The sequence below is a fragment of the Haliaeetus albicilla genome, chromosome 2 (genome assembly GCF_947461875.1).
Source record: "Haliaeetus albicilla chromosome 2, bHalAlb1.1, whole genome shotgun sequence".
NCBI lineage: Eukaryota > Metazoa > Chordata > Aves > Accipitriformes > Accipitridae > Haliaeetus > Haliaeetus albicilla.
In genome coordinates this window covers 53,172,409-53,197,426 of record NC_091484.1, presented here as the reverse complement: position 1 = coordinate 53,197,426, position 25,018 = coordinate 53,172,409, and the positions used below count along the sequence as shown (strand labels likewise).

At 41.4% G+C, this 25,018-nt stretch overlaps 1 protein-coding gene across 7 annotated transcripts in view; it reads left to right on the top strand.

The window, feature by feature from the left end:
• The window catches only part of DYNC1I1 (dynein cytoplasmic 1 intermediate chain 1), a 199,750-nt gene that overhangs the window by 29,594 nt on the left and 145,138 nt on the right, over positions 1-25,018 (top strand). For 4 of the 7 annotated variants that reach the window (XM_069774712.1, XM_069774704.1, XM_069774733.1 and 1 more), the window contains exons 5-6: positions 11,439-11,498; positions 15,527-15,642. In XM_069774712.1, coding sequence (XP_069630813.1) covers positions 11,439-11,498; positions 15,527-15,642 — 176 coding nt within the window. The remainder of the gene's footprint in view (positions 1-11,438; positions 11,499-15,526; positions 15,643-25,018) is intronic. The other 3 variants (XM_069774727.1, XM_069774746.1, XM_069774740.1) reach the window with 1 other exon arrangement.

Sequence of the window (25,018 nt, the reverse complement as noted above, 5' to 3'; positions counted from 1 at the left end):
TTTATTTTCACTGTTTTATTTTTAAACAGCTCCTTACCTAGTACAGTAATAGAACATATTGACAAGCTGAAGAAAGAGTATCAGAATGCCATTCTCCCTTTTAAATGTCTGCTTTGCTGTTTAATTAGACAGATAAAGAAGGCAGAAGAAGGTGGATCCTGGTCTCTGTTTCATTTATATGGGAAGGCTGGATTATTGTAGTAGATCGTCTTTTACAGTCCATGCAGCATATTTCCTATCTTCTCTTAGCTACAGAAAGCATCTCTTGTAGACAATAACAAAACCATGTTTCTGTACGATCTGCTGAAAGCACTGCTAACATAACCGTATCGCCTAGGGCTTAGCTACTTTATCATTAAGTAAATGCATTTGACAGGTTCTGCACAACGATGCTGTTCCATCAGTGCCGCTCAGCTTTGCATTACCAGCATTTCATTGTGTTACCACGTTCACAAATGATAGGCATCTTTCTTCAAATGTGACCAGTACAAGTGGGCCTGTGTTGTATTGCCTCAGGAGCAGCAGCCGTAACAGTTTAGTAGCAGTTTGGGTTTTTTTACGGTGGTTTTTTTAGGATGGGTTTATATGTACAAAATGGCTTTTAAATGGCTGGTTTAGTGGCATTCGTATTTCATAAATGGGCTGAGCCAAAGGGAAGCACAGGACAATGTAAAGACTCTGAGGGAGCTACAGGAAGGACCGAGGGAAGAAAACTACTTTATGGCAATCTTTGCTTGACTGATGTTTTATTCAGAAAAAGGATTGTAACCCTACAGACCATTGTGTAGTGCAGACATGAGTCTTTCACAGTGCAGAGTCAAGAGAAACATTTGCTTGGTGGCTAGAGGCAAATGGGATAACCTGTGGGATGCTGGTGTTGCTACTCTGTTTTGGTGGCTTTGGGCTTAGTATGGGATGTTTGCCATTCCATGGTAAGGCAGAAATACACACGCCAGCTGTTTAAATTTTTTCCAGTATAATCTACCATGACACCATTGTCAGGATCTCTTGGCACACATGTTTTATCTTACAGTTTCCAACAGTGTTAGAGGCCAAATTGTGCCTTAAGCCTTCTTGACCTGAATTGTGCTGGCATCTGTGAAGGAGTGACAGTGTCAGCCTCCTCCCCTTGCCTGGGGGGACCCTGGCTGTCTCAGCTGTCTTTGCCATAGGAACTCTGCTGCTTTTTAAAGCGATGCTGCAAATCTCTCACGCTTCCCACTCCCAGCCCATTTACAGGACAGTAACAGGGCTGGCCAGTCCTCCTTCCATGAGCGTGGGCTGCTCGGTATGGGTGGCTGCATTGAGCTACTGGCACACATCATGGCTTGCCCTGCATAGGTTAGTATACGAGGCTGGAGGAAGGCAGGTTTTTTGCAGTCTTTTCCCTTCTTTTGTTCCTGCACAAGAAGAACCACAATCCTTCTCCTTTATATTCAATGTATATTTAGCCCTAGATATCTGAAGTCTCTCCCTGCCAATATTTTTTTTCTTTTTTAAGCCTATAAACATAAGCAGACACCTTAGGGACTGATATTTGGCAGTTGCTTTCAAGTGTCTGTGTATCTGACCTAGAAAGTAGAGAGTGTTTTTCAGTGCGTGCCAGTTACAAAGTCAGAATGGTCCGTATTAATTAGAATCATCTGCAATCCTTTTAGCATGTGAGCCTGTGGCATCATTAAGGTTTTTCATGCTTTCATTCCTGAAGGATGGATAGAGTTCAGTCCTCCAGATCTTTGATTATTTTTCTCATTAGCACGCATCTCCATGCTATAAATTAAAGGAGAAGGAAAGATTGCCATTCCCAGGGTGCTTCATAAAATGCCTTGGAAACCTGAGCCCCAGCTGCATCCAGAAGAAAATAATATGAATGTATAAAGCCCCACTTAACCATTTAGGTTATCAGCCCAGCTGTATTACTTCTCTGTAGTTATTTCCAGGCATATCATGCATGTATTTAGTCAGACGATCAGATGATTTTAGGGACTAAAACACTAATCCTCTTAAAACAAAACAACTTACTTGCTAAGGCCAGCTTGGCTTAAACAGTTCTCTTGCACAGAATTTCATCTTGATTTAATTAAATTGTGTGAGATCACCTCCTATGTTAAACTGTTTAACATAGTTAAACTGGTACAGTTCGTGCACGTAGATGTTTTCTCCTTCACTAGCCTATTAAAAAGCCTGTTAGAAAATCCCCATTCACAATTTTATGTTTAATCTGGAAAAATAAAAAGAGGCTCTGTGTAGCTATTTCAGTAATGAATTTTTTAGGAATTTTCTTCAAATCTGTAAAGTGGGAATTGCTGCCACTGGAAAGATATTGGTAAATCTCCAGATCTTTTTTTTTCTTTTTTCAAGGAATTTTGAAACAGTCTAAGCATCCCATACTAAATTTTTCATAAGCAGAACATTTTGGTTTTCCATTTAAAATTGATTTTGATTCAGAAATTTTAGTTGTGCTTATTTACTTCAATAATTCAAAATCAGAATATAATTTCTGAGCTGGTCTATTGAAAGTCAGATAATTGGGTCATGAAAACTTTTGACATTTTGACTGTTGATGTGAAAAATTTTTGATAACTCTCATACATACAACAAACTCTTGTTTCAACCTAGTTGTAGCAAAAATCTTATCCCCTTCTGGAATGATTTTGCTGTTTCTAGCACAAAATAAATTGTATAAAGGAAGGGAAACACCAACTCTTCTTCCAGCTAGTAGTTACTGGATTTTAGCTCTGAAGCAAAAATTAAAATTTGCTGAAATCTTTCACCACCTTCTTCAGCTGAATAATACCAGAACTAAAAATTGTAGGTTCCAGCCTTCATGTTACCTCTTTGACTCCTCTGAAATGCTATGGGTTGTCTTTCCTAGGTTTGACTAATAAATGTGACTTTGTCTTTTATGTGATTGTATTCAAAGCCCCTTGAAGTTTATGAGATAACTTCCCTTATATGCATATCCATGGCCTCTGGATGAAAGTGCCCTAACGTGAGTACTGTGGTTCCTTTAAAGCATCTGCAGGAGCTGATAACGTAAAACTTCTGCCAAGCTCTTTCTTTACATTTGTGATCATTTGAGTTCTATTTTTTTGCGTAGAGTTACTCTTGGTATAAAAACGAAGATAAAAATATTGTTTTAAAAAAGAATTTTCAGGGTTTGCTACAAGAACAAAACAACTTGTGCCTTCTCCTTCCTGAACGTGTTTTTTATTACTGCACTTTCAAAATGACCATTCATGCTGTCATGCACTTAGAGTAAATCTGTGTCAGTTCATAGGCTCAGCAGAAGCTTCTAACTATTTGACCTTCTGTCCTCACAGATCCAGCCTGCTGCTCACAGTGACCCTCCCGGTAAACCAGCATAAATTTGCAGACTAAGATTTCTCTAGCTATAGCATATAAATTGTGAGAATGACAAGGTTCATTACATTGCCAGGAGACTATATTCTGTAAAGTAGACCTGAATCAAAGGACAGACTTTAAATATATCAAATAAGTTCAGCAGATTGGATGAATTTAACTGCTGATTTAATTAGTGCAATTCTGTGAAATGGGAATCAACAAGGTGTTGGTCCTGTGATATGTCCTTACAATTAAAGGCATGCCAGAATTGTTCATTCCGATTTAAAAGTCAAGTGGATTTTGAAAATTATTAAATACATTCAGCAGCATAGCCTTGATTTAAAAAGAATATCAAAATATACATGTGTTTTAAATATTATTTGTCCATGATTTTTTATAAACATACCTTGGGGGGGGAAAAAAAAAGAGTATTTTAAACTCATACCCTTGTGAGAGGGGCTGTTATGGTTGCCAGGCAGCTGAAAGATAGCGCTCTGCTCTCAGGAAGGTCATAGTTGCTCTTTTTATTGGTGAAGACTGGAAGTCAGAGGTGTCAGCCTGCTTGGAAGTGTAAATGCAAACCCAAGTATCTGGCTGTGCTCCAAGAGTGGTGCCAAACTTGTTGTTTGCTGAATGTATTATGGCATTTTATTTTATGATTAGCAGCCCAGCTCCGAACACCAGAACACGCGGTGAAGTCAGAGCATACTACTCTACAAGCATAAGTGAGCGTCTTGTTGAGAGGCACAAATCCTCCCTAGCTGCTGATAGCCATCTTGCTTATAATGTGCTTCAGAAAACAAGTAGCACAAGGAAGGTATTTTCTTTTTGCCAGCCCTTTTAAAGTGGAACAAATCTGCAAAACAGAGCACAGATGGCAGCAGAATAGTGGCTTAAATGCAAAGCATCAATTGAGGCAAGTGGTACTTTTCCATCTCTGAGTAGTAGTTTTGAATCCTCTTTTCTTGGTATATTTTGCTTTGGAGACACACTTTAAATGTATGACAAATAACAGAAAGTGAAAATTATAGTGGAGAAAATTAAGATTATAAAAACGTAGAATGAAGAGAATAAAACCAAACAGCTTATCTATACACATATATATTTTTAAACTTCCGTAGTAATTTCTCACCAACAGTTTCTTAGTTCAGATTTTCTAATTAATCAACAGCAAAGTAGGAGCTTTGGAGAAGCTGACACAACAAAATAGGCAGAACTCTTTAAAATTTCATAGCTAAATAATTATGCAGCCTTAAATTCATTCTGGCAATATTTAGACATTAAAAAAAAAAGTCTATATATGTGATAGGTTACTTTTATGGAAATTGCAAATAATACCAGATTGTAATTTGGTGACAATATTTGGTATTGTATTGAAAAAATGCATTCAAACACATCTTAAGGGTTGTATTCTACTGATTTTAAAATAGGTCTCATATCTCACAGTTGTTGCATCCAGGACTTACAAGAATATATGAGTTGGCTGGAACCTGTTTTTCAGTATATCATCATCCATGTGCAGGTACACAGTTCTTAATGTAAGCAATTCTGAATCTTTCGGAAATTGTAATCCAGGCCTGTATTTTAAGCACGGGGCTCCTCTTTCCATCAAAGTAAAAAACAAGAACCCTGTTATTCTTTGCAATTTGGGGCTTTTTGGTTCGCTCTTTCTTCCTAATTCACTTCTTTTCCTAGTTGCATGTGAAGTTAGAAGAAAAGAAAACAAGAAGCAGACTGAAGCTTGCAGGCTCTCGAGGAGCTCTCCTGTCAGTGGAGATAGCCCCTTGGCTCCTCATTGGGTGCTAGCAGGGAGATGAAAGGGAGAGCACAGAATCACACAACCAGGAGTGGCTGAGGTGGGAAGGCATTTCTGGAGATCAGCTAGTCAATGTCCCCTGCTCAGAGCAGGGTCACCTAGAGCAGGTTGCTCAGTCTGTGTCCAGTTGGGTTTTGAGTCTCTGAAAGGATGGAGACTCCACAGACTCCTTGGCCAACCTGTTCCAGCGTTTGACCACCCTCACAGTAAAGAAATTTTTCCTCATGCTTAAGTGGAATTTCCTTTTCTCAGTTTGTGTCCATTCCCTCCTGCCCTGTTACTGGGCACCACCAAGAAGAGTCTGGCTCCATCTTCTTTACTCAGCCTCCCAAGTCACCCGCCCAAGTTAGTTGGGCTGTCCCTGCCAAATTCTCTGTGGACAACCACCTCTGAAACCTACTCACAGTTGGGAGTCTGAGTTATGCTCAGAACTGCAGCATGGAGCAATCTCCTGTCTTTCTGTTCCTATGCAGAGTCCATGGTGACATCTTTCATTGCTGGAGCACTTCATTTAGGTGCCTGAAGATAGTATAAATACCCATTGTAATGTCAAGATCCCCTGCTTCCCCAAATGGGGCAAATGAGACTAGTAATTTCTTCCTAACATTCATATCATTTTAGAATCTTTACTCTGGTAAGCAAAGGTGCTATAAGACTTCATATGCTGTGGGTGAGTGTCTCCTTCAATTCTTGTCTCTCAGTTTAGTAACAATCTATGCTCTACTTAATGGGATTGGCCTTTGATCTCGGAAAACTTCAGCGCAGCTTGTCTTTGGAGTCATGGCACGCTCCACTGTATTTTAGGGTTAGTTAGGAGGGCATAGTTATTTCCCACATAAAGGGTCATTTTAGGACGTTGTTGTTGCTGCAGGGAAGATGCTGGATTTGGGACCTGTCAGGTCTAATGGTGGTTAGTTAAGGACACATATGGATATCTCAGTTCAGCAGATACTTTGGGACTTGGTACACTGTCAGTGCAGTTTTCTCCCGGTCTGGAAAGCACAACAACTCTTGCTGACAGGAGATGCCACAATATGGTGTTTGCTTTCCTCTAGTTCTGCCTGAAGGTGTGAATTGCAATGCAGCAAAGAGATTTCTGACTTGCAAGAGGCCCCTTGGGAAAGCAGGGTTTGCTGTTATTTCTGTGAGTAGCCTTATTCAAAAGCATGGATTTTCAGTCCTGGTTGCTCTTGACCTGGGAAGGGAGTGTGGGGGGAGAAAAGAAGTCACGCAGAACACATGTTCTGCAGCATCAGCAACAGATGAGGGAGGATTTGATTTTAGCTTCAGGGAAGCAGAGTCAGAACAAAGGCGCCAACATGTTGCATACTGGTTGACTGAAAAGTGTTGGATTAGGGCACTTACCAGAGCCAAGTTGTAGTGCAATCTGACCGTGATTCTGGATATTAAATATCATTTTATGATGGTGATTTAATAAGTAAATGTATGGCACTGATACCTTACGTGTTTCATATACTATCACTGAGTCCAGACCCCAAGTTGTTTAAATCAGCTGAGAAGTTCTCATGGATTCCAGACGGGTTTAGATGACAGACTCCATGTTTAATTAATGCATTCGGAGGTTGGGAACTTTCTAAAAGAGTTCAAATATTTTATTTTATTTTTAGTTTCTTTACTTCAGTCTTTTCCACATTTTTAATCCACATAACTGACATTATGCAATCAGAATAAAATCTTCTGGAAGTAAGGTTTCACAGGGCATCGTAACAGATGGCAGAGTGCCTGGTTTTCCATGGTAATAATAATACAGAAAAGGGAATGCTTCTGTTCAAATTGCTTTCACCTCCCACCTTAAATTTTGCAATGGTCTCTGTCCTCTTAAAACTGTGCTCTGAATATCTCCCTAATGCTTTGGACATGTATTCAGAATAGAAAAATGTAGCAAGTTGCTTTACCGCCCAATCCTTTATTAAATGTTCGACATCTGGGGCTCCTCCTCCCGTTGTTTTTTTTCTGCAGGTTATTCCCCCACTGACTGGGGAAAAAGAAGATGCATTGTATCAAAATCATCTGGTATTTTTTCAGTACTAAGAGCTGAAACAGCATCAGCATTAATACTGTCCTAAATTCGAGGAAAAAAAAAGATTATTGAGATAATAATACAGAGCAAATAGAGAATGCTAAAATATGCCTATCTAAAGGAAGAGAGTGAAAGCAGATCAGTTTAAAGAGAAGTAGTAACACTCATACCTTGTCTAGTTAGTGCAATATCTAAAAGCCCTCATTCCCTTTGTGCTGCTTTAGAACAATCTGTTATTTGATAATAGTTGCAGCTTTTTATCCTACAATCAGCCAAGGGCAGCCGTTATGCACTGAACATGTAAAAAGAAGATTGATAGCAGGGCTATTGTTTGTCACTATGTGGGAGACTGATGGAGCAACCAGCTTTGAAACAATGTTGGGTAGTTCTGATTAAAATAGTGTCTGCACTGTCTGAGTGGTGGGAACTGGCTGATCTGGCTTAGTCCTGGCCATGCTGCTCATGCTCGCTGAGTTTCCAGGGGCCCTTCCCACGCTGCGTGCACTTGCTTCACCCACCGGAGGAGGCTCAGCTGAGGTGGTCTGCAGGAGGTTTGTGGAAGGACTGGAAAGTGCAAGGGAACACTACTTTTCCCTGCTTGGTCTTATGCTCGTCTCTTTTCCCCATAAAAAAGTTAAGGTAAAATGTTTTGTATCTCCTCTACATAGATCTGTGCCAAAAGCCATCGAATCCATTTAGGGGGACTGTAGCGTTCGCCGCATATCAAGGTGCCACGATTAGATCACTGATCACCCCCCAGACCAGGGAAAGAGACAGATAACACACACAGTGTGAGCGCCAACTTCCGCCTTTTATTGCGCAGTCAATTCCTTTTATACTAACAAGGGTAGGTGGGATTACAGACACATCATAAGGCTGCGACTAACCCTCTAACTTTCCGTGACATCGCGAGATCTTCCGAACGCCGAACCCTACAGGGGACTTTGGCCAACTTGTGCTTTCTGAAAGGGTCCAGAGTGGGAGCACCTCTGCCTGACTGCTGATGGACCAGTCAGGCAGTTCTCCTAGGCCATACACTTGTCTTCAGGGTCTGTAACGTTACTCCCTCTGGCCCTGTCTTTGGGTGACTAGAAGTGCCAAAACTAATTTCAGTTTTCTTTTATGAAGAACAAAGTAAAAAGAGGAACAGCACCTAATCATTTTCTTCATGAAGAAATCTCTGGAGAAAGAACTCATGTACTAGATTTGAGAAAGATTGGCACTGCTTTTTCACGGAGATCCAATGGCGTTTCACAATCCCCACTGAGAACTGTCCACAGGAGAACAAGCATAATTGTGATGCTCATCCAAACAATCACAGAATGTCATACGTTATGTCTGCTCATCACAGAGATTAGCTTTAATTTCCTAGTCTGGATGACAGCACAGGCTATTCAACATTTTCTTTGGGTTGCTAATCCTCAAAGAATCTATTTATTTCTTTTTCAATGTTATTGCTATGGAAACTGGCTAAATTGCAGGTCCAGATTACATCTTTACTGTTTGCTCACTTTCATTTTGATCTGCAGACATTCTTCAGGTGCCAGGAAGAGGCAAAGGACAAATCAATATTGTTCCTTGAAACATATAGTCACTCCCTGTGTTCTCCAGCCTCCACTGTGCAAGTGTAGCCACTTGCATTCTGTGTCTCCCATGGCAAGAGACTTGAAACCTGAAGACCTGCTACCTGCAGCCTCATTTTCTACAGTAACCTTGCTCTGCCAAGCTTGAGAGGATAACACAGCAGATTGCTTCTTATCTATTTTTCAAGCCCTTGCAAATGGTAACACGATGATGCAGAGAGAACAATTACCATTTGGAGCACAAATCTAGGAAATGTTTTGCAGATGCACTAAAACTGTTGAAAACAGGTGTAATCAGGAGGCAAGGAGAATTGCTATTAAAAGTAGGTATCAATGTCAAGAATGATGAAGTCTTTATGTCAGAATCCAGGTAATGAAGTACTTAAGGGAAGAACATGTCTCCACTACATGTATGGTCTGCATGTAACAAATGATGGCCTGAACCATAGGTGTTGCTGTTCTCATATTTTGGGGATTTGAGTGTTGTCTTGAGTGTGTGAGATCTCTAAATTTATTTTGTTTAGGCATTCAGCTGGGTACCAGGTAAATGTAGCCTGGTCTGGATTCTTAGAGGTGAAATATAGGGGTGTGCCTCTTTAGAGACCTGTTGCAAGCTCTTGTTTTAATCAGATGATAACGGAGTTCTTTCTGATGGAATAGTCTTTATCCCTTGGGGAATTTGGTAGGTTTGAAAGTGGATGGAGGGAGGGGAAAAACTGAAATGAGTTATGTATGTTTTCTTTTAAGTGTTAGGAAAACCTGGGTATGCGTGTATAAGCAGCCCCTAGGCAGCTATAAGATTAGAAACTGGCATTTACATAGCAAGTCCTAATATATGCTACTGACCTTGGTGACATTACCAGAGTAATTCACACAGATAGCATTTTTAACTATAATGCATTAGTCACTGATGCCTTTGCCTTGCATCAAGCATTCAGATCCTTATGTCCACTTTCCACTGTACTTGAGCTACAGTCAAGTTACAAGGGAAAAATCTGTTCTTTATTACTGTATGATTTTGCCTCTGACCCTTTTGTAATACAGTTTCATTTTAGAGAAGTCTTTATCACTGTGAAGTCTTTCATGCCAATACGCAGCACTATGGATCATAAGAAGTTGAGGGGAATAAGTGCCCTTACCTTGCATGGGAAAGCACCTTTGCATTACAATTCTTCCTTCTTTTTGGATTTACAGGGCGTTGAGATTGATTCTCTTTCACTCTGGCATGACAGAGTGTGGCACATGCCCTTGTCTGTCTCTGCAGAGAGTAAGTTAACATAAGTAATAGAATGAATGAGTTTACTAAGTACAGGAGGTAGCATAATTATATGGCTTTAAGAGATCTATTTCTAACCTAATTCAATAACTTGTTAGTATATATGAGTGATTCATTGGCAGAAGCTGCTATTGTTGCAGAAAGGCTTGTGTAAATTGAGCATGGCTGGTTATACAGCTGGTTTTGGCTGAACGTGGTAATACTATGTTCTCTGTATCCTCAAAATTTGTATTCAGGAGAAATGAGGGGAGTTTTAATTTTGAGGACTATCATTGTCCTGTGTGTCTGCTTGACTTGCTTGCTTCAGTGAAGGAGCACTTTCCTCTGCTTCAGCCTCTGCTAGTGAGAGCAATGCATAATCTAGCGTTCATACTACAGGAAAAGGTGCTCAGGAGCCAAACTTGTATTCCTGATTCTGTCATAGATTCTGACAGTTTTCTTGCATATGAGATGTGGCTTCCCGAGGGAGGAAAAATAAAGTAAAATCAAGAGCCAGGGAATGAGTGGGCACTTTTGAAAATGTTGCCCTCAATATGTCAATTTTTGTATTTCTAAATTGGGGGATTATAATTTCACAGGACTTCAGAAGGGCTCTGTGAGTGTTTGCAAAGTGTTTTAGATGTGGTAACATGGCAAGTTGCACTGCAATGCAAGGAAAAACGTCTTCACTACAGACCAAACCTCTGGAGCATTCATACATTTAGTGACAGTCCCATATGACAGCAGTCCATTAAGAGACTGTCATAGATTTGATTTCCCTAGATATATCATTCCCCTTTTCCCAGAAATTTTATCTGGAGGAAAAGAAGAAGAATTTATTTGTCCCAGATGGCCCCAGAATATGTCAGAGCTGGTGTCAGCTTGGCATTTGTTGGCATATGCGCTAGGCGATATTTGCGCCCAGAGCACTCTTTTACAGAATGGCTTACTGTCAGTCTCAGGGGTGTGTGAAGAGCTAGACTACTGAGTGGAGTTCATGGCAAGTGCTCAGTCCACTTTATCATAAAAACATGATTACAATAAATTGTACCTGCAGATTTTACAGATTATTGTGAATGTATCCAACCATAGTTAAAGAGTTAGAAATCTTTCAGAAAAAGAAAAAAAATATGTTTCATTAACCAATATCTGAAAGGAAACCCAGGTTCTTCCCTTTGTTTACTAATAATTTGTAGTTTTAATAAGTTGCCTGCCTTGTCACAGTTTGACACACAAACCTTATTTGACATAGCGTGGCTGTCCCTTGCACTTGGAGGTTGAATGTACTACATAGAGCATGTAACTAATGAGATGGGGTTTTGTTCATCCTTTCAGTTAATTCTGTGTGTTCTTTTTTCCCCCCCTCCCTTTGTGCTGCACGGCTGATTACCACCCTAGGACCTTGCAATGGGACACAGACCCCTCAGTGCTGCAGCTCCAGTCTGACTCTGAACTTGGGTATATGTCAGCTCTTTTTGTTATTTGTTTATCATTTCTTTGCAAGAATTATGTTGAAAATGCTTCCCAGCTGAGCTGGTTTTATGTGATTTTCATTTGCTTTGTTGACTCAAAAAGACCATAATTTAAGTTTCCATTTTTTTGGTTTCATCAGTAAGAAGCTTCAGCAAAGCATCTTTGTGGAAAAAACCCTTCTATTTAAAGAAGCTCATGAAAAGATAAGCTGCTATTTCTGTTGCCTGAAACACAATACAAATAACTATTTCATTACAGATGAAATGTTATTATTGTGGCACTTAAATGTGCATGTACAGCTACATTGGCCTTGTTTGTACCTGTTGATTCAGACCTTTCTCTCTGAATCATTTGCAAGGTACTTTCCCCCTCCTTCCTGTCTGCCATAGTTATGCTGTTTCCACATGCAGTAACGGTTTCCCCTTTTTCCTTAGGAACTTTATATATGCTTATAATTGTGCACTTAATAGTCCATGAGGAATTGCTATCTTAGTTGAGTTCAGGCCAATCAAGTATTTTTAAAATGGTACTAAAGCTAAAATTAATATTTTCTAGTATGGGGTGGAACTTCTCTACCCCAAGCATCTGAAAAAATTAGTTAATTTAAATAATTTAGAAATGCCTACCTGCAGAGATATTTAGGATAAACTGTTCCTCTAAAAAGGATAGCTAGCAGTCCCTCAAGTTGTTCAGAACTTGAGTAATACTCAAAACCAAATCTCTATGTTGAAGAAATTGCTCTACCTATGAACTTAAGCGCTTGCCTGTCTGAATCTCCAGGCAAGCGTCTTATGCTTTTACTAGTTCATATGAAATTTATTCACCATTCTATAAGAAAAACTACAATGTCTCTTTAACTACTGATTGACAGTGCTCCCAGCTGCAGTTAGGAATGTTAGGGCTCTTCACCAGGAAAGATCAGAAGGACAGGAAAGTATCCAGAGAGCTTTCTAAACAGGGTTTCTCCACATCCAGAACTACTATGAATGTTGTAATTTCTACCTAAGTGTGGCTTCAAATAGATCCAGCTTCTACAACTTTACCTGGACAGTACCAAAAAGATACAGCTTTTGAGGCTGTTTTAATATACAGAAACCTTTTAGAAATCTCAGCTGCCCTTTCCCAGAAGTTTGGATTAAAAGATGAGAACTCCTAGGAGCAAGGTTCCTCAAACAGCTGTGCAAAGCAAGTTCCTTTATTTGATTCATGAAAAGATAACCCTGCATATAGCCACAGACTTCACACTTTTTGTCTTTGCACTGACCACTCATAAAAGAAGCACGCAAAAGAGTAAATCCACAGGTATAGTCTGGATGGGAAGTCCTGCCTCTTTTGAAAGAAAACTGTCTTCAAAACCAAGGCAGAGTTAGAGGGAGGACCAGATTTCCCTCTGGTGTCATGAGACAAGATTTAAAAAAATACCAATGCAAAAGAAATCCTGCTGTCAGCAATTAAATGATGTGTGTAGCAAAATATTTCTAGCAGATACATCTTTCTTCTGCCACCTACAGAGAGAGGAATCAATTTTAATGCATGGACTTTAGTTACTGTCCTCCTACTGACATCCCATAGAAAGTTTTGAAAGGAATCCTTCAAAGCTTTTGTGCTCTCTAAGATGAATATTCAGCAAACTGTAAATGATAAGAATTATGAACACCTCAGATGAAAAATGGGGATGGGAAAGCAATAGACAGTTTACTGCTGCCCTAAAAAGAACTAGAGAATAGAACATTATAGTCCATATTTGGTAGAGTCCAGATACTGAAAGGATGCTCCAGTTGTCCCTGTGTGCTTGGGACCAAGGGGCTAGGCCAACTTTTAGTTACACGAGAACAGTTGCAGGTTGCTTAACAGGGGCAAAAAAGAACTAAGAGACTACATTCCTTCAGATAAGAAAGACCACCCTGTTTTCAGTAATTACCAGGATATGCTAGACAGTTGTACAGGCACCAGCAATTCCCAAATTAGAAATGTTTTAGGTGAAAAATTCCACACATTCTCTCAGCACAGTGCTCTGGAATGTAGCCCACTTCTTGATTAGCAGTCTACAAAGAGGCTAACCCAACTAGCAGTTAAATCCAACTCTCCATTAGGATCGATGTTCCCCATCCTCAGGCTGTTGAGGACATACAGAGCGACCTCATGTGAAACTGTTGTTAGAATTAGGTGAGGTTCTAATTAGGCCCAGATTAGGCATATGATTAATTAGAGATATGCTTAACCAAGACCACTGTCAAGAAGCTCTTTCAATGCAGAATGCTTAAGAATCTTGGTCAAGTGGAACCAGTAGCTTGGGGCAGCAAGGGACTGGTTACTTATTAGGAAAGTGTAACTGACCAAGTAGGCAACAGAGATTGCACATCTGGTGCTGAAGGAGGGAAAAGCACATGAGATTTTGCTGGGGTGAGATATTTCTTAAAGCTTGAATCCACACAAACCCTCAGTTAAAGAGCTACAAAAATGTAACACTACTGAAACTTTTGTTAGCTGAAGTATATCACAAGCTGTAGAAGTTCTTATGCCCCCAGTAATAGGTTAGAAGTTTTGCTGTAGGATTTTCAGACAATTGTAGCTTTTGTTCATATTGGCAAAGTCACAGATTGTTGTAAGGAGGGAGACTTGTTAATTTTTCCTCTTTGAAAAGAAGAAAGACTCAGAGCTGCAACAACTATTTCTGCTTTAGTGGTTTGTTACGTGATATGGCTGATTCATACTGATTACCTGCTGAATCTAATTGCATTCAGCTTAATAACAACTCAGCCAATAAGATAGATTAGAAAAATGTGTAGCTGATGTAGCATTAACTAGCTGAAGAGTTCAGGAGGTGTCATCCAATGATGACAATTTCCTTTTGAGACTCTCATTTCCTTTCAGACATCAATCTTAATTGAATACCTAAACCATTGTAAATTAATTAGATCAAAACCCCTTTGACCTCTCTTCTTCTGACAGTCTGGAAAATGGAGAGGATATGGATAATGCATATGAATTTTCTGCTTTTCCAAATTGCGCTCTCTAATGACATGGCAGTTCAGAAACATCGTGTCCATGAATTTATTTTCCATAAACGTATAAGCGTGCTTGCACTTGTTGATCTAGGCAACTGGACTTATTCAGTTGATTTGTTTATTATGTATATATTCTTTTCTCTGCTGAAAGTTGGCATTTTTTTCCAGTAAAACACTTGCAAGTAGTCTTTTGTTTATTCTTCCCTCCCTACAGACAGTCAAATAATATTCAGGAAATAAATTGATTTTTTTCCCCCCACTGTTGAGTGAACCGTGTATTACTAAAAGTGTTCATGACCACATTCAGCTGTCTCTCTTCTTTTTCCCTTACCCACTTACAGTTAATTGGCTTTACTGATTTATTTCATACAGCTTATTTAAAGTAAGGGAAGTAATAAAAAGAGAAGGCTATACGTGCCCTGTTCCAGCTGTATCTTGGAGCTCCCCTCTAACCCTTGCATTAGGACTCTATTAATCATCAACCTACATCAATCCCACTACTAATGACTCCTGTAGAAGGGAGAATCTCCTTCTTTATGGAAATTAACCACCTTGCCAATTAAAGGCTCTATTATCACTCTCAGGTGAACATCTGACAGTGCTAATCCAGCCTGGTTTACACCCACTGTGCTCTTTCCACTATTGTGTATCTCAGGTTGAGGATTAACTCTTTCGAGCAGGCAGAACATTGTAGTAATGATGGTATGAAAGAGAATTTTGTTGCATGTTACAAGGGGCACAAGCAGGTCATTTCTCTCTCCCATTTACAGTCCCTCTCAGCAGCATGATCTGAAGGTTCAGTAACTGTACTTTATTATGGCAAATGGTTCCCAGGTTAATTTTCTTCACTGCAGTCAGGTACTTCTTATGCATAGTGTATTGTGTTTCATCTTAGTAAACACTGAAGTATTTATTGATCCTGTTCATAAAAGCAAACACTCTTGTTCCTGCTGATGATTTACATTTAACATGACTAACCTTTTGATGTCATGTATTCCATCTTAGACGCAGACTGCACAAACTAGGGGTGTCAAAGATTACCCAGGTTGATTTCTTACCTCGGGAGGTGGTATCATACTCCAAGGAGACACAGACACCTCTTGCCACGCATCAATCTGAAGGTAAGATTTTTTTTTTCTAAAAAATTTTCATAGAAAATAAGTATTCGAGTAAGAGTTAAAGCATGTAAGAAAAATAATAGTAAATCATAATATAGCTACTTATCACATATTTTCTGCAAGCCAGGTATTGTTTATGTGATTAATGGCTGTTCTGGTGAGAATAATTATAATAATGACTTGAAATTCAGGTGGAACCAAACTACTTCTGCCTTACAATGGGTTGTGGTTACCTACCAGTTTAATGAGAACATATTTTCAGATAAATCATTATGAATATAGTTAAGATAGTGCTTTATTCCATTTTTCTTTCTTTATCGTGGAAGTTATTCATTGCATGCTTTGTAAAGAGACAGTGATGGAAAGTTGCCCTCAGATACGTGGTCAGTGTAACTGTATCCCCCTCCAGTAGGTGAATCTTAGGAGAAGTTACAGTTTAGCTCCATGTGCTGAAAAAGGAGGCTTACATACTTTAATGTGGACAGTCGTGCTTTCTCTCTGCTGACAGATATATTATCTGTACTCATGGAGCTGTTTGCTAGTTGTTTGGCTTTCCCGTTGGTAAGTAAATACGTGGAGTAGTTAGTGGGGGAGTGCTGATGTATCTCTTCCTTAGACTAGACACTTGCCAGGGTTGTACTGCAGAACGCTGATTGCAGGTCAGTTGAAACCATTTAAACTGAATATAAAACTGTACATTAGCCTGATGTAATTTACACACTATTACAAAGCAGGTAGAAGAAGAAAAACTGAAGACAGTCTTGACTGTCATTTTTGCTGTTAACAATGAAGGATCAAGAAGAGTTCAACAATTGGGTGCTTTCCTGCAGCAGATAGTGTAGAACTTCACCAGGCTCCATACAGAAAACGAAGATGCAAGTAGGTTGCAAAAGATGTGCAAGTAAATCTGTTTAAATATAAGTTACCATCAGGGAAGATACAGTGATTAACATAACCAGCTTTTTTTTGGCAACTGGGTTACCAGGTCTGCCTTTAAGAAACCAGAAATGAAAACTGCTGAGCTAGATGCTCAGATTCTACTTTCCCAGACCACAAGTTTACCCTAGTCATCTGTTGTCTGAAATAGTGCCTTCAAGCATAGACAACCCTGTTGCTTGGATGCTGCAGCTTGAGCAGCATGTCCTGACAGCTTTGCCTTCTCAGAGGGAGAGGTTGCCTCACAAGCCTCTCTAGTTCTATCCAGCTCATCTCTGCTTGTCTCTGAGGGCTGCTGAAGCCTCGAGAAAACGGGGCTTGCCCCTGAGGCCTTGCCTTCCTGGCTTGAGACCAGTAGGTGCTCAACCCTGGGGCATTATCATGGAGTCATTGTTAGATCAGACGGAGAGGATGCCCTTCCTCCCAGATGCAGGGCCTTTGTTCAATGCAAGAGCCTATGGATATGGGGAGTTGAAGACATAGCGTTGATGTGTTTACCTCTCTCAGGCCTGCAACTCCAGCACTCATTAGATGACAAGCCTTTCTGAAAAGGCCAGCCTCTCTTGAGGAAGAAACTTCTTCAATAAGTCCTTCTTGCTTTTTTCCAAGGAGCTCTTCAACAATTACAAAATCCTTTTCTTGGGTAGACAAGAGGACAATCTCCTACCCTTCAAGGGAAAAAAAAAAAACAAAACACCAGTGTGCTGCTGTGGAGCCTGGCAGTCATGACAGCAAGCACAGAGTTGTGTGAAAGAAGATAAGTACAAATGTAAAAAGTCGTGGACTTTAAACTGCCTAGGCCAAACCTGTGATGGGAAAGGTCAAATGGTGATAAGTGGTTTTGGTGACTGGATTTATTATCTTTCATATCTCTGTGTCACCACAGTCAAGGAAAAAACATCAACAAAAGTGAAGTTTTAATATTTAAACTCAGAGAAGACATCACCCAATCACTTCTCTCAGATGTGTGGGAGAGAAAGTTTAGCTTTTATTTCCTTTTCCAATTTGTTGCTAGGGAATTCTCTGCAAATAACTTGGACACAAATATGGCCCTGCATCAGTAAAGGAGATGTTTGGTTATTCCATTGAAGTGGTATTTAATTGGAAACTCTCTAGAGGGGAAATAAGCTCTGTGATTTTGGTCTCCCAGGTCTGATGGAAATGGCTTCTCAGGTTTTCAGTCTCCCAAGCCTCTTTATGAATGCTGAGCCCTTCATACTGTCTCTAAACATGAACAGCAAACAGAGGGGAATTCCTCAGGAGAGCAGTTTTGAGGAGAAGTCTCTACACTGTTCCTATGCATTCATGTGATAAAATATAGCCATTATCTTTTTTAAGATAAATTGTTCAGACAGTACTATGGTTATGTGCTCAGTTATTCAGTATCTGAAGCCTTAGAGTTCGAGAAAAGAAAAAAAGAAACCCCTTATTTGCTTAGATGAGTCTGACTTCAGCTTTCAGAATTCACTCTTTCGCTGCCTGCCTTGGACACCGGAAATGTCAAAATGCAGAATTTTAGGATGGGATTGTCACATGCTTCTTCTGGTTTGGAAGACAACTAATGAAGGGTACAGCTGGTTGGAAAGATCTTTTGTGTACAATTAAGCCACTGAAAGAGGACTTTGAGTCCATTCAAAGTTCTGCAGCTTTTTTGAAATGTCAGTATCATATTTTCTGTATATTGCTTCTCTAGAAAGAAAGAAAGAAACTCTGAGGTAACTTAGACCTACTGCTGTTCTGGAGCTCGGTGGATGTAGGCCTTTGTGGTAATGGCTATTCCCTGCCAAACCTTATAAAACTGGTAAAGGAAAGCTTCATTGTGGTAAGTACAGTGTGGTGCCAGGGAGCCAGATGCTATAAGCATTGAAGTCTCAGCTTGTCAGCTGCTAATTTTAGAAGAAATAATGTGGCATTATTCTTCACTGTATAAAAACAGATTAAATCCTCTTTTCAGAACAGGTAATTCAGTTTATTTCAGAGGAATAATGACATGTCATTTCCCCCACCCACTCTATTATTTAGGGAGATGTGTATATGCATCATTCAACCCTTTGATCACAAGTACCTAATTCTTTTGCTTTATTTAGGTCACAGTAAGCTTCAGACTTTTCTTTTCTTCCTTGTAGGATGACTTAAAAAACACCCAGATCTTGGCTCTGGAGCCCAAGAAAAAAAGTGGTCTTTACTTTTCTCCTCCTTCTTCCCCTCCTTCTATAACTGGACTTGAATTTAGGTATTTGTAGGCATTGAGAGACATTTCATTTGTGCGGCTTTTTCCATTCTGGAGTTGATTAAGACCTAGACTATGCCAAATGTTTTCTGAGAGATCTCTGGGACAAATTCCGTCGCTGTACAGAGACTCTCACATTGCCCCAGAATGGCAGCCCCATGTAGCCTTTGATGGTTGGACCCTCCAAAGCACTGCAGAACTGCCCTTTGCTGAAGGCACACTTTGGAGAATGCAGCAACAGAAAAGCCATGGCCTGACCTCTCCCGGGATGAATCCCTCGCTGCCGTACAACAGTGGAAGGAGGTCTGTATGTCTGCCTGCAAGCTACCTTTTCAGATAGGAAAACAGCCTGCCCATTCAAACTCTGCTGGGTGCCCACCTCAGCTCCAGCTTACTGTTCTCCTGCTCTTTAATGGGCCAAGAGGCAAAATCTCAGTGTGGAGAACATCACACTGTCCCCGCACTGAAAAGAGATACTCCTCTGATCTGGCTCCCCTCGAAAACAGGGGGGCAGCAAGAAGGTGAAGGTCTGTGAGCTCTCTGGCTTTGCTGGCCAGTGTCAGGAATGTTGTCATTCCTCTTTCATGAAGTAGAAACTACTTCTTCATTGATAAAATGAGATGTTCTCACTTCTCTGGCTTGCCAGACTGTCACTGCAAACAGGTTAGTCTGAAATGCATTTCTGAAAAAGTAGATCCCATATACAGGGGAGCAAGATCTGACTTTCTAGAACAATGGAGGTTCTATGTACTTCACCTGTTTATCATCTTCAACAGGTGGTTGTTCATGTGGGGAAAACAAATGCGTTACCATACACTCCTCCTGAGCAGGATAACCTCATCCTACATCACAAATGTTTGCCCAGTTCTGGCAAAGAACACAGTTCATGCCTGTGCTCCATCTGTTTATCTGCTGTATTTAAACACTGAGGATATTTTGGCTATCAGGGAAAGAGGAAAAATAAGTTCTCTACTCCATTTGGAAGTAGACTGGAATGAAGTGGCAAAACAGAGGTGAAACTCCAGAGGCTGGGTTGGGTTCTGCATCTCTCTGACACTGTAATTCTCTGAACTAATGTTCCTGAAAGTTATCCTTTTTAAAGCATTGAGGCAGGAGGGGAATTCTTCTCACAGTCTAAGGCTCATGAGACCAAGACACATGAGTTTAGATATCTGTGTGTGATACCAAATGTAAGTGACTACTGTAGGGTGAAGCAAAACTCCCTCTACGTGCCATTGACTGCATTGACTAGCTCTTCACTGACTAGCTTGATAGCAGAGTGCTTCATGTATAGAATCAGAATCATAGAATGGTTTGCATTGGAAGGGACCTTAAAGATCATCTCGTTCCACCCTTCCTGCCATGGGCAGGACCACCTTTCACTAGACTAAAAGCTAGGTTCCTTCCACTAGGTTGCTCAAAGCCCCATCCAGCCTGACCTTGAACACTTCCAGGGATGGGGCATCCACAACCTCTCCAGGCAACCTGTTCCTGTGTCTCACTACCCTCACAGTAAAGAATTTCTTCCTAATATCTAATCTAAATCTAACCTCTTTCAGTTTAAAACCATTACCCCTTGTCCTATCACTACACTCCCTGTTAAAGAGTCCCTCCCCAACTTTCCTGTAGGCCCCCTTTAAGTACTGAAAAGCTGCTATAAGGTCTCCCCAGAGCCTTCTCTTCTCCAGGCTGAATAAACCTAACTCTCTCAGCCTGTCTTCATAGGAGAGGTGCTCCAGCCCTCTGATCATCTTCGTGGCCCTCCTCCAGACTTGCTCCAATAGGTTCATGTCCTTCTTATGTTGGGGGCCCCACAGCTGAACGCAGTATTCCAGGTAGGGTCTCACCAGAGCAGTGTAGAGGCACAGAATCACCTCTATCGACCTGCTGGCCATTCTACTTTTGATGCAGCCCAGGGTACGGTTGGCTTTTTGGGCTGCAAGCGCACATTGCCAGCTCATGTCCAGATTTTCATCCACCAGTACCCCCAAGTCCTTCTCTGCAGGACTGCTCTCAATCCACTCATTGCCCAGCCTGTATTTGTGCTTGGGATTGCCCTAACCCATGTGCAGGACCTTGCACTTGGCCTTGTTGAATTTCACAAGGTTTTCACGGGCCCACCTCTCAATGCTGTCAAGGTCCCTCTGGATGGCATCCCTTCCCTCCAGCGTGTCAACTGCACCACACAGCTTGGTGTTGTTGGCAAACTTGCTGAGGGTGCACTCAATCCCACTGTCTGGGTCACTGACAAAGATATTAAAATGCATCGGTCCCAATATCGACCCCTGAGGAACGCCACTTGTCACTGCTCTCCATTTGGACATCGAGCTGTTGACCGTAACTCTTTGAGTGTGACCATCCAGCCAATTCCTTATCCACCAAGTGGTCCATCTGTCAAATCCATGTCTCTCCAATTTAGAGACATGGATGTTATGTGGGATGGTGTCACATGCTTTGGACAAGTCCAGGTAGATGACGTCCATAGCTCTTCCCTTGTCCACCAACGCTGGAACCCTGTTGTAGAAGGCCACCAGATTTGTCAGGCATGATTTGCCCTTAGTGAAGCCATGTTGGCTGCCACCAATCACCTCCTTATTTTCCATAGCATAGTCTCCTGGAGGATCTGCTCTGTGATCTTGCCAAGCACAGAGGTGAGACTGACTGGCCTGTAGTTCTCTGAGTCTTCCTTGTTTCCCTTCTTAAAATTGGGGGTTATGTTTCCCCTTTTCCAGTCAGTGGGAACTTCCCCGGACTGCCACAACTTCTCAAACATGATGGATAGTGGCTTAGCCACTTCATCTGCCAGTTCCCTCAGAACCCATGCATACATCTCGTCAGGTGCCATGGACTTGTGCACCTTCAGGTTCCTTAGATGGTCTCGAACCTGCTCTTCTCCTACAGTGGGTGGTTTTTGGTTCTCTCAGTCCCTGCCTTTGCCTTCTGCTACTTGGGCAGTGTGGCTGGAGCACTTGCTGGTGAAGACTGAGGCAAAAAAGTCATTAAGTACCTCAGCCTTCTCCATGTCCCAGGTAACCAGGTCTGTTTCCTTCTGGTGAGGGAGTCTCCTAGTCTAGAGTTTTTCCTAGTCTTGCTTTTATCACTGACATACCTATAGAAGCGTTTCTTGTTGCCCTTGATGTCCCTGGCCAGATTTAATTCTATCGGGGATTTAGCTTTCCTAACCTGATCCTTGACTGCTTGGACAATATCTCTGTATTCCTACCAAGCTACCAGTCCTTGCTTCCACCCTCTGTAGGCTTCCTTTTTGCGTTTGAGTTTGTCCAGGAGCTCCTTGTTCATCCACTCAGGCGTCCTGGTGTTTTTGCCTGACTTCCTCTTTGTTGGGATGCATCACTCCTGAGCTTGGAGGAGGTGATCTTGAATATTAGCCAGCTTTCTTGGGCCCCTCTTCCCTCCAGGGCTGTATCCCATGGTACTCCACCAAGCAGATCCCTGAAGAGTCCAAAGTCTGCTCTCCTGAAGTCCAGGGTAGCGAGCTTGCTGTGCACCCTCCTCGCTGCCCTAAGGATCTTGAACTCCACCATTTCATGGTCACTCCAGCTAAGGCTGCCCTTGAGCTTCACATTCCCCACCAGCCCCTCCTTGTTGGGGAGAACAATGTCCAGCATAGCACCTCTCCTTGTTGACTGCTCTATCACTTGGAGAAGGAAGTTGTCATCAATGCATTCCAGGAATTGCCTGGATTGCTTATGTCCTGCTGTGTTGTCCCTTCAACAAATATCAGGGTGGTTGACATCCCCCATGAGGACCAGGGCTTGTGAATGTGAGGCTGCTCCTATCTGTCTATAGAGGGCCTCATCCGGTTAGTCTTCCTGGTCGGGTGGCCTGTAGCAGACCCCCACTATAATGTCACCTGGCCCTGCCCTCCGTTTAATCCTGACCCATAGGCTCTCAGTCAGCTCCTCTTTCATCCCCAGGCGGAGCTCCATGCACTCCAGCTGGCCATTGACATAGAGGACAACACTCCCTCCTCATCTCCCCTGCCTGTCCTTTCTAAAGAGCCTGTATCCTTCCATTCCAACACTCCAGTCATAGGAGCCATCCCACCACATCTCTGTGATGCCAGTAAGGCCATAGTCCTGAAGGCGTGTGCACATCTCTAACTCTTCTTGTTTATTCCCCATGCTGTGTGTGTTTGCGTTTGAGTTGGGCCCCTATTGAAGCTGACTTACCGGCTGGAATTCCTTTGTGCTGCTCTTGAGATGCTCTCCTGCTAATATGTAGGCATATTAATGTGGGTTTCTCATTACTGAGTAAACTGTGTATGCCTAAAAGCGTCATACACTGACACCATGTGAGGACTGTGTCCTACTTCGTGTTTTGGTAATTGGATGAGGAGTTACCTGTGACTAGGGCTAACAAGCCCCAGTGCTGTCAAAACAAGTCAGGCCTGTGGAATTTCCATGATAAAATCCACAGATAAAGTTATTTTTACTTTGAATGTTAGGGGCTGAGATTTCCAGGTTTAATCAGTGTGGAGCTCTGGCTCTGCCTGTCCCCTAAGATAATGTGCAGCAGACCTCTAGCACAGCAAATTCTGCACCAGGCCTGCTGTGCCTTCCCGTGTCTGGCTGTAGCTCAGCTCTAGCTTTGTGAATGCATGCTGTACTTAAGAAAAGCCAGTCCCAGAACTAAGCAAGACCATACTTGAGCTTTCCCATGCTCAATCTGTCTAGCGCTCATGGATCAGAAGCTGGGGGTTAAGTTAAATAGCTTACTTTGGCTTTTCCCTTCCAGAGAATCCTAGAGCTCAGCTCCAGTCTGAAGAGGATAAGACAAGTCTGGACCCGAGTATAGCTTTGAATCCCTCATTTAATGGGAAATGCAGATGCACGTTTGTGCATTGCCATGCATGTGACATATGTGTCAGGATGCATGAAAATATGTGTGATGGAAAGGCATTAGGCATAACTGGGGGAAAGCAGGGACCCTTTTCTGTAAACAAAAGGTGGTGTTGGAAAGTAGAGCACAACTGGGATAGAAATTACTACTAAAAAGAGGAGACAACTAAAGATGAATCAGTGTTGAAGCAGAAGTTCGGTTTTTAAAGAGACAGAGCCTTAGTATTAGTACTGATGGGCACTAATTTTGTAAGAAACGTGGTCTATCCTAGGCAGTGTGATGTATCACTGAGTGTTCTTAGTTAGCTATAAAAATCTAGTTTGCCTTTTATTCTCAAACCTCAGTCCATCACAGTCATACTGTGGATCTCAATAGCTGGCATAAAGACCCTAATTCAAGACTGCTTTGTTTGATTAAATCAACAAAGCTTATTTTGTACTGTTGTACCAGACTGTACAAGATTGGATGAGACTAGAACGAAGCGGAGCAAAGGTCCGAGGCATTGCACTGTATAACAGTCTTTCAATAATTCCCTTTTATGTCTGTCACAACTACATCCCCTTTTCTAAATAACAAGATTTCAAAGGTGGAATGTTTATTTATTTATTTATTTAAATTTCAATTGGGCATTAAAATCTCTCAAAGGCATTCAGGCAGCTCCCTCTGGTGGCGAAGCCATGAACCGATGCGTCGTGCCTAAGGGATGCTGGAGGTGAGGGAGGGATGCTGGTGTGAGCTGTAGAAAACCACTCACCTGATCTTTTGTCTGAGGCAAGAATTATACTTAATAGAAGATGCTTGAGTTGTGTGACTGAAAAGCTGTATGAATGTAAGTGCTGATGAAGGGAGTCTGAGAAGACACCAAGCTATGATATAAAAAGTTGGAAAGAATGATATTATCTAGAAATGTTTTAAAAAAAAGCCTTAAAAACTCAGTTATAGGTATTATGACAAAAATCCAGGGGAATAATACAGAAGTGAAATCAGCTGCAATCCCTTGTTCTTGCCAATCCCTTCTTGAAGTACACTTAGTAAAGTACGGCTTGTTAAAATACATATTCTCCAGGACAGCCACATCAGGCAGGTACCAGCTGTGGTGGGTCTGTGTTCCACTCTTAGCAAGCTACAGATGTTAGGTGTATACTGCTAAAGGCTTTCTTCACCAGCTGGCTCATGTTAATTTTATGTAGTACAGAATTAGGATAAGGGCTTGGCTTTGGAAAATGTGTTTCTGTGGGTTTTGTTGTGCAGAATAATGTATTTGACACTGACAAGGGTTTCTTCTGTGAGGAAGAATGAAGAGGCCGTAGTCTGTGGTCATGCACATTTTGGTGTTTGGGCGCAGGAGGA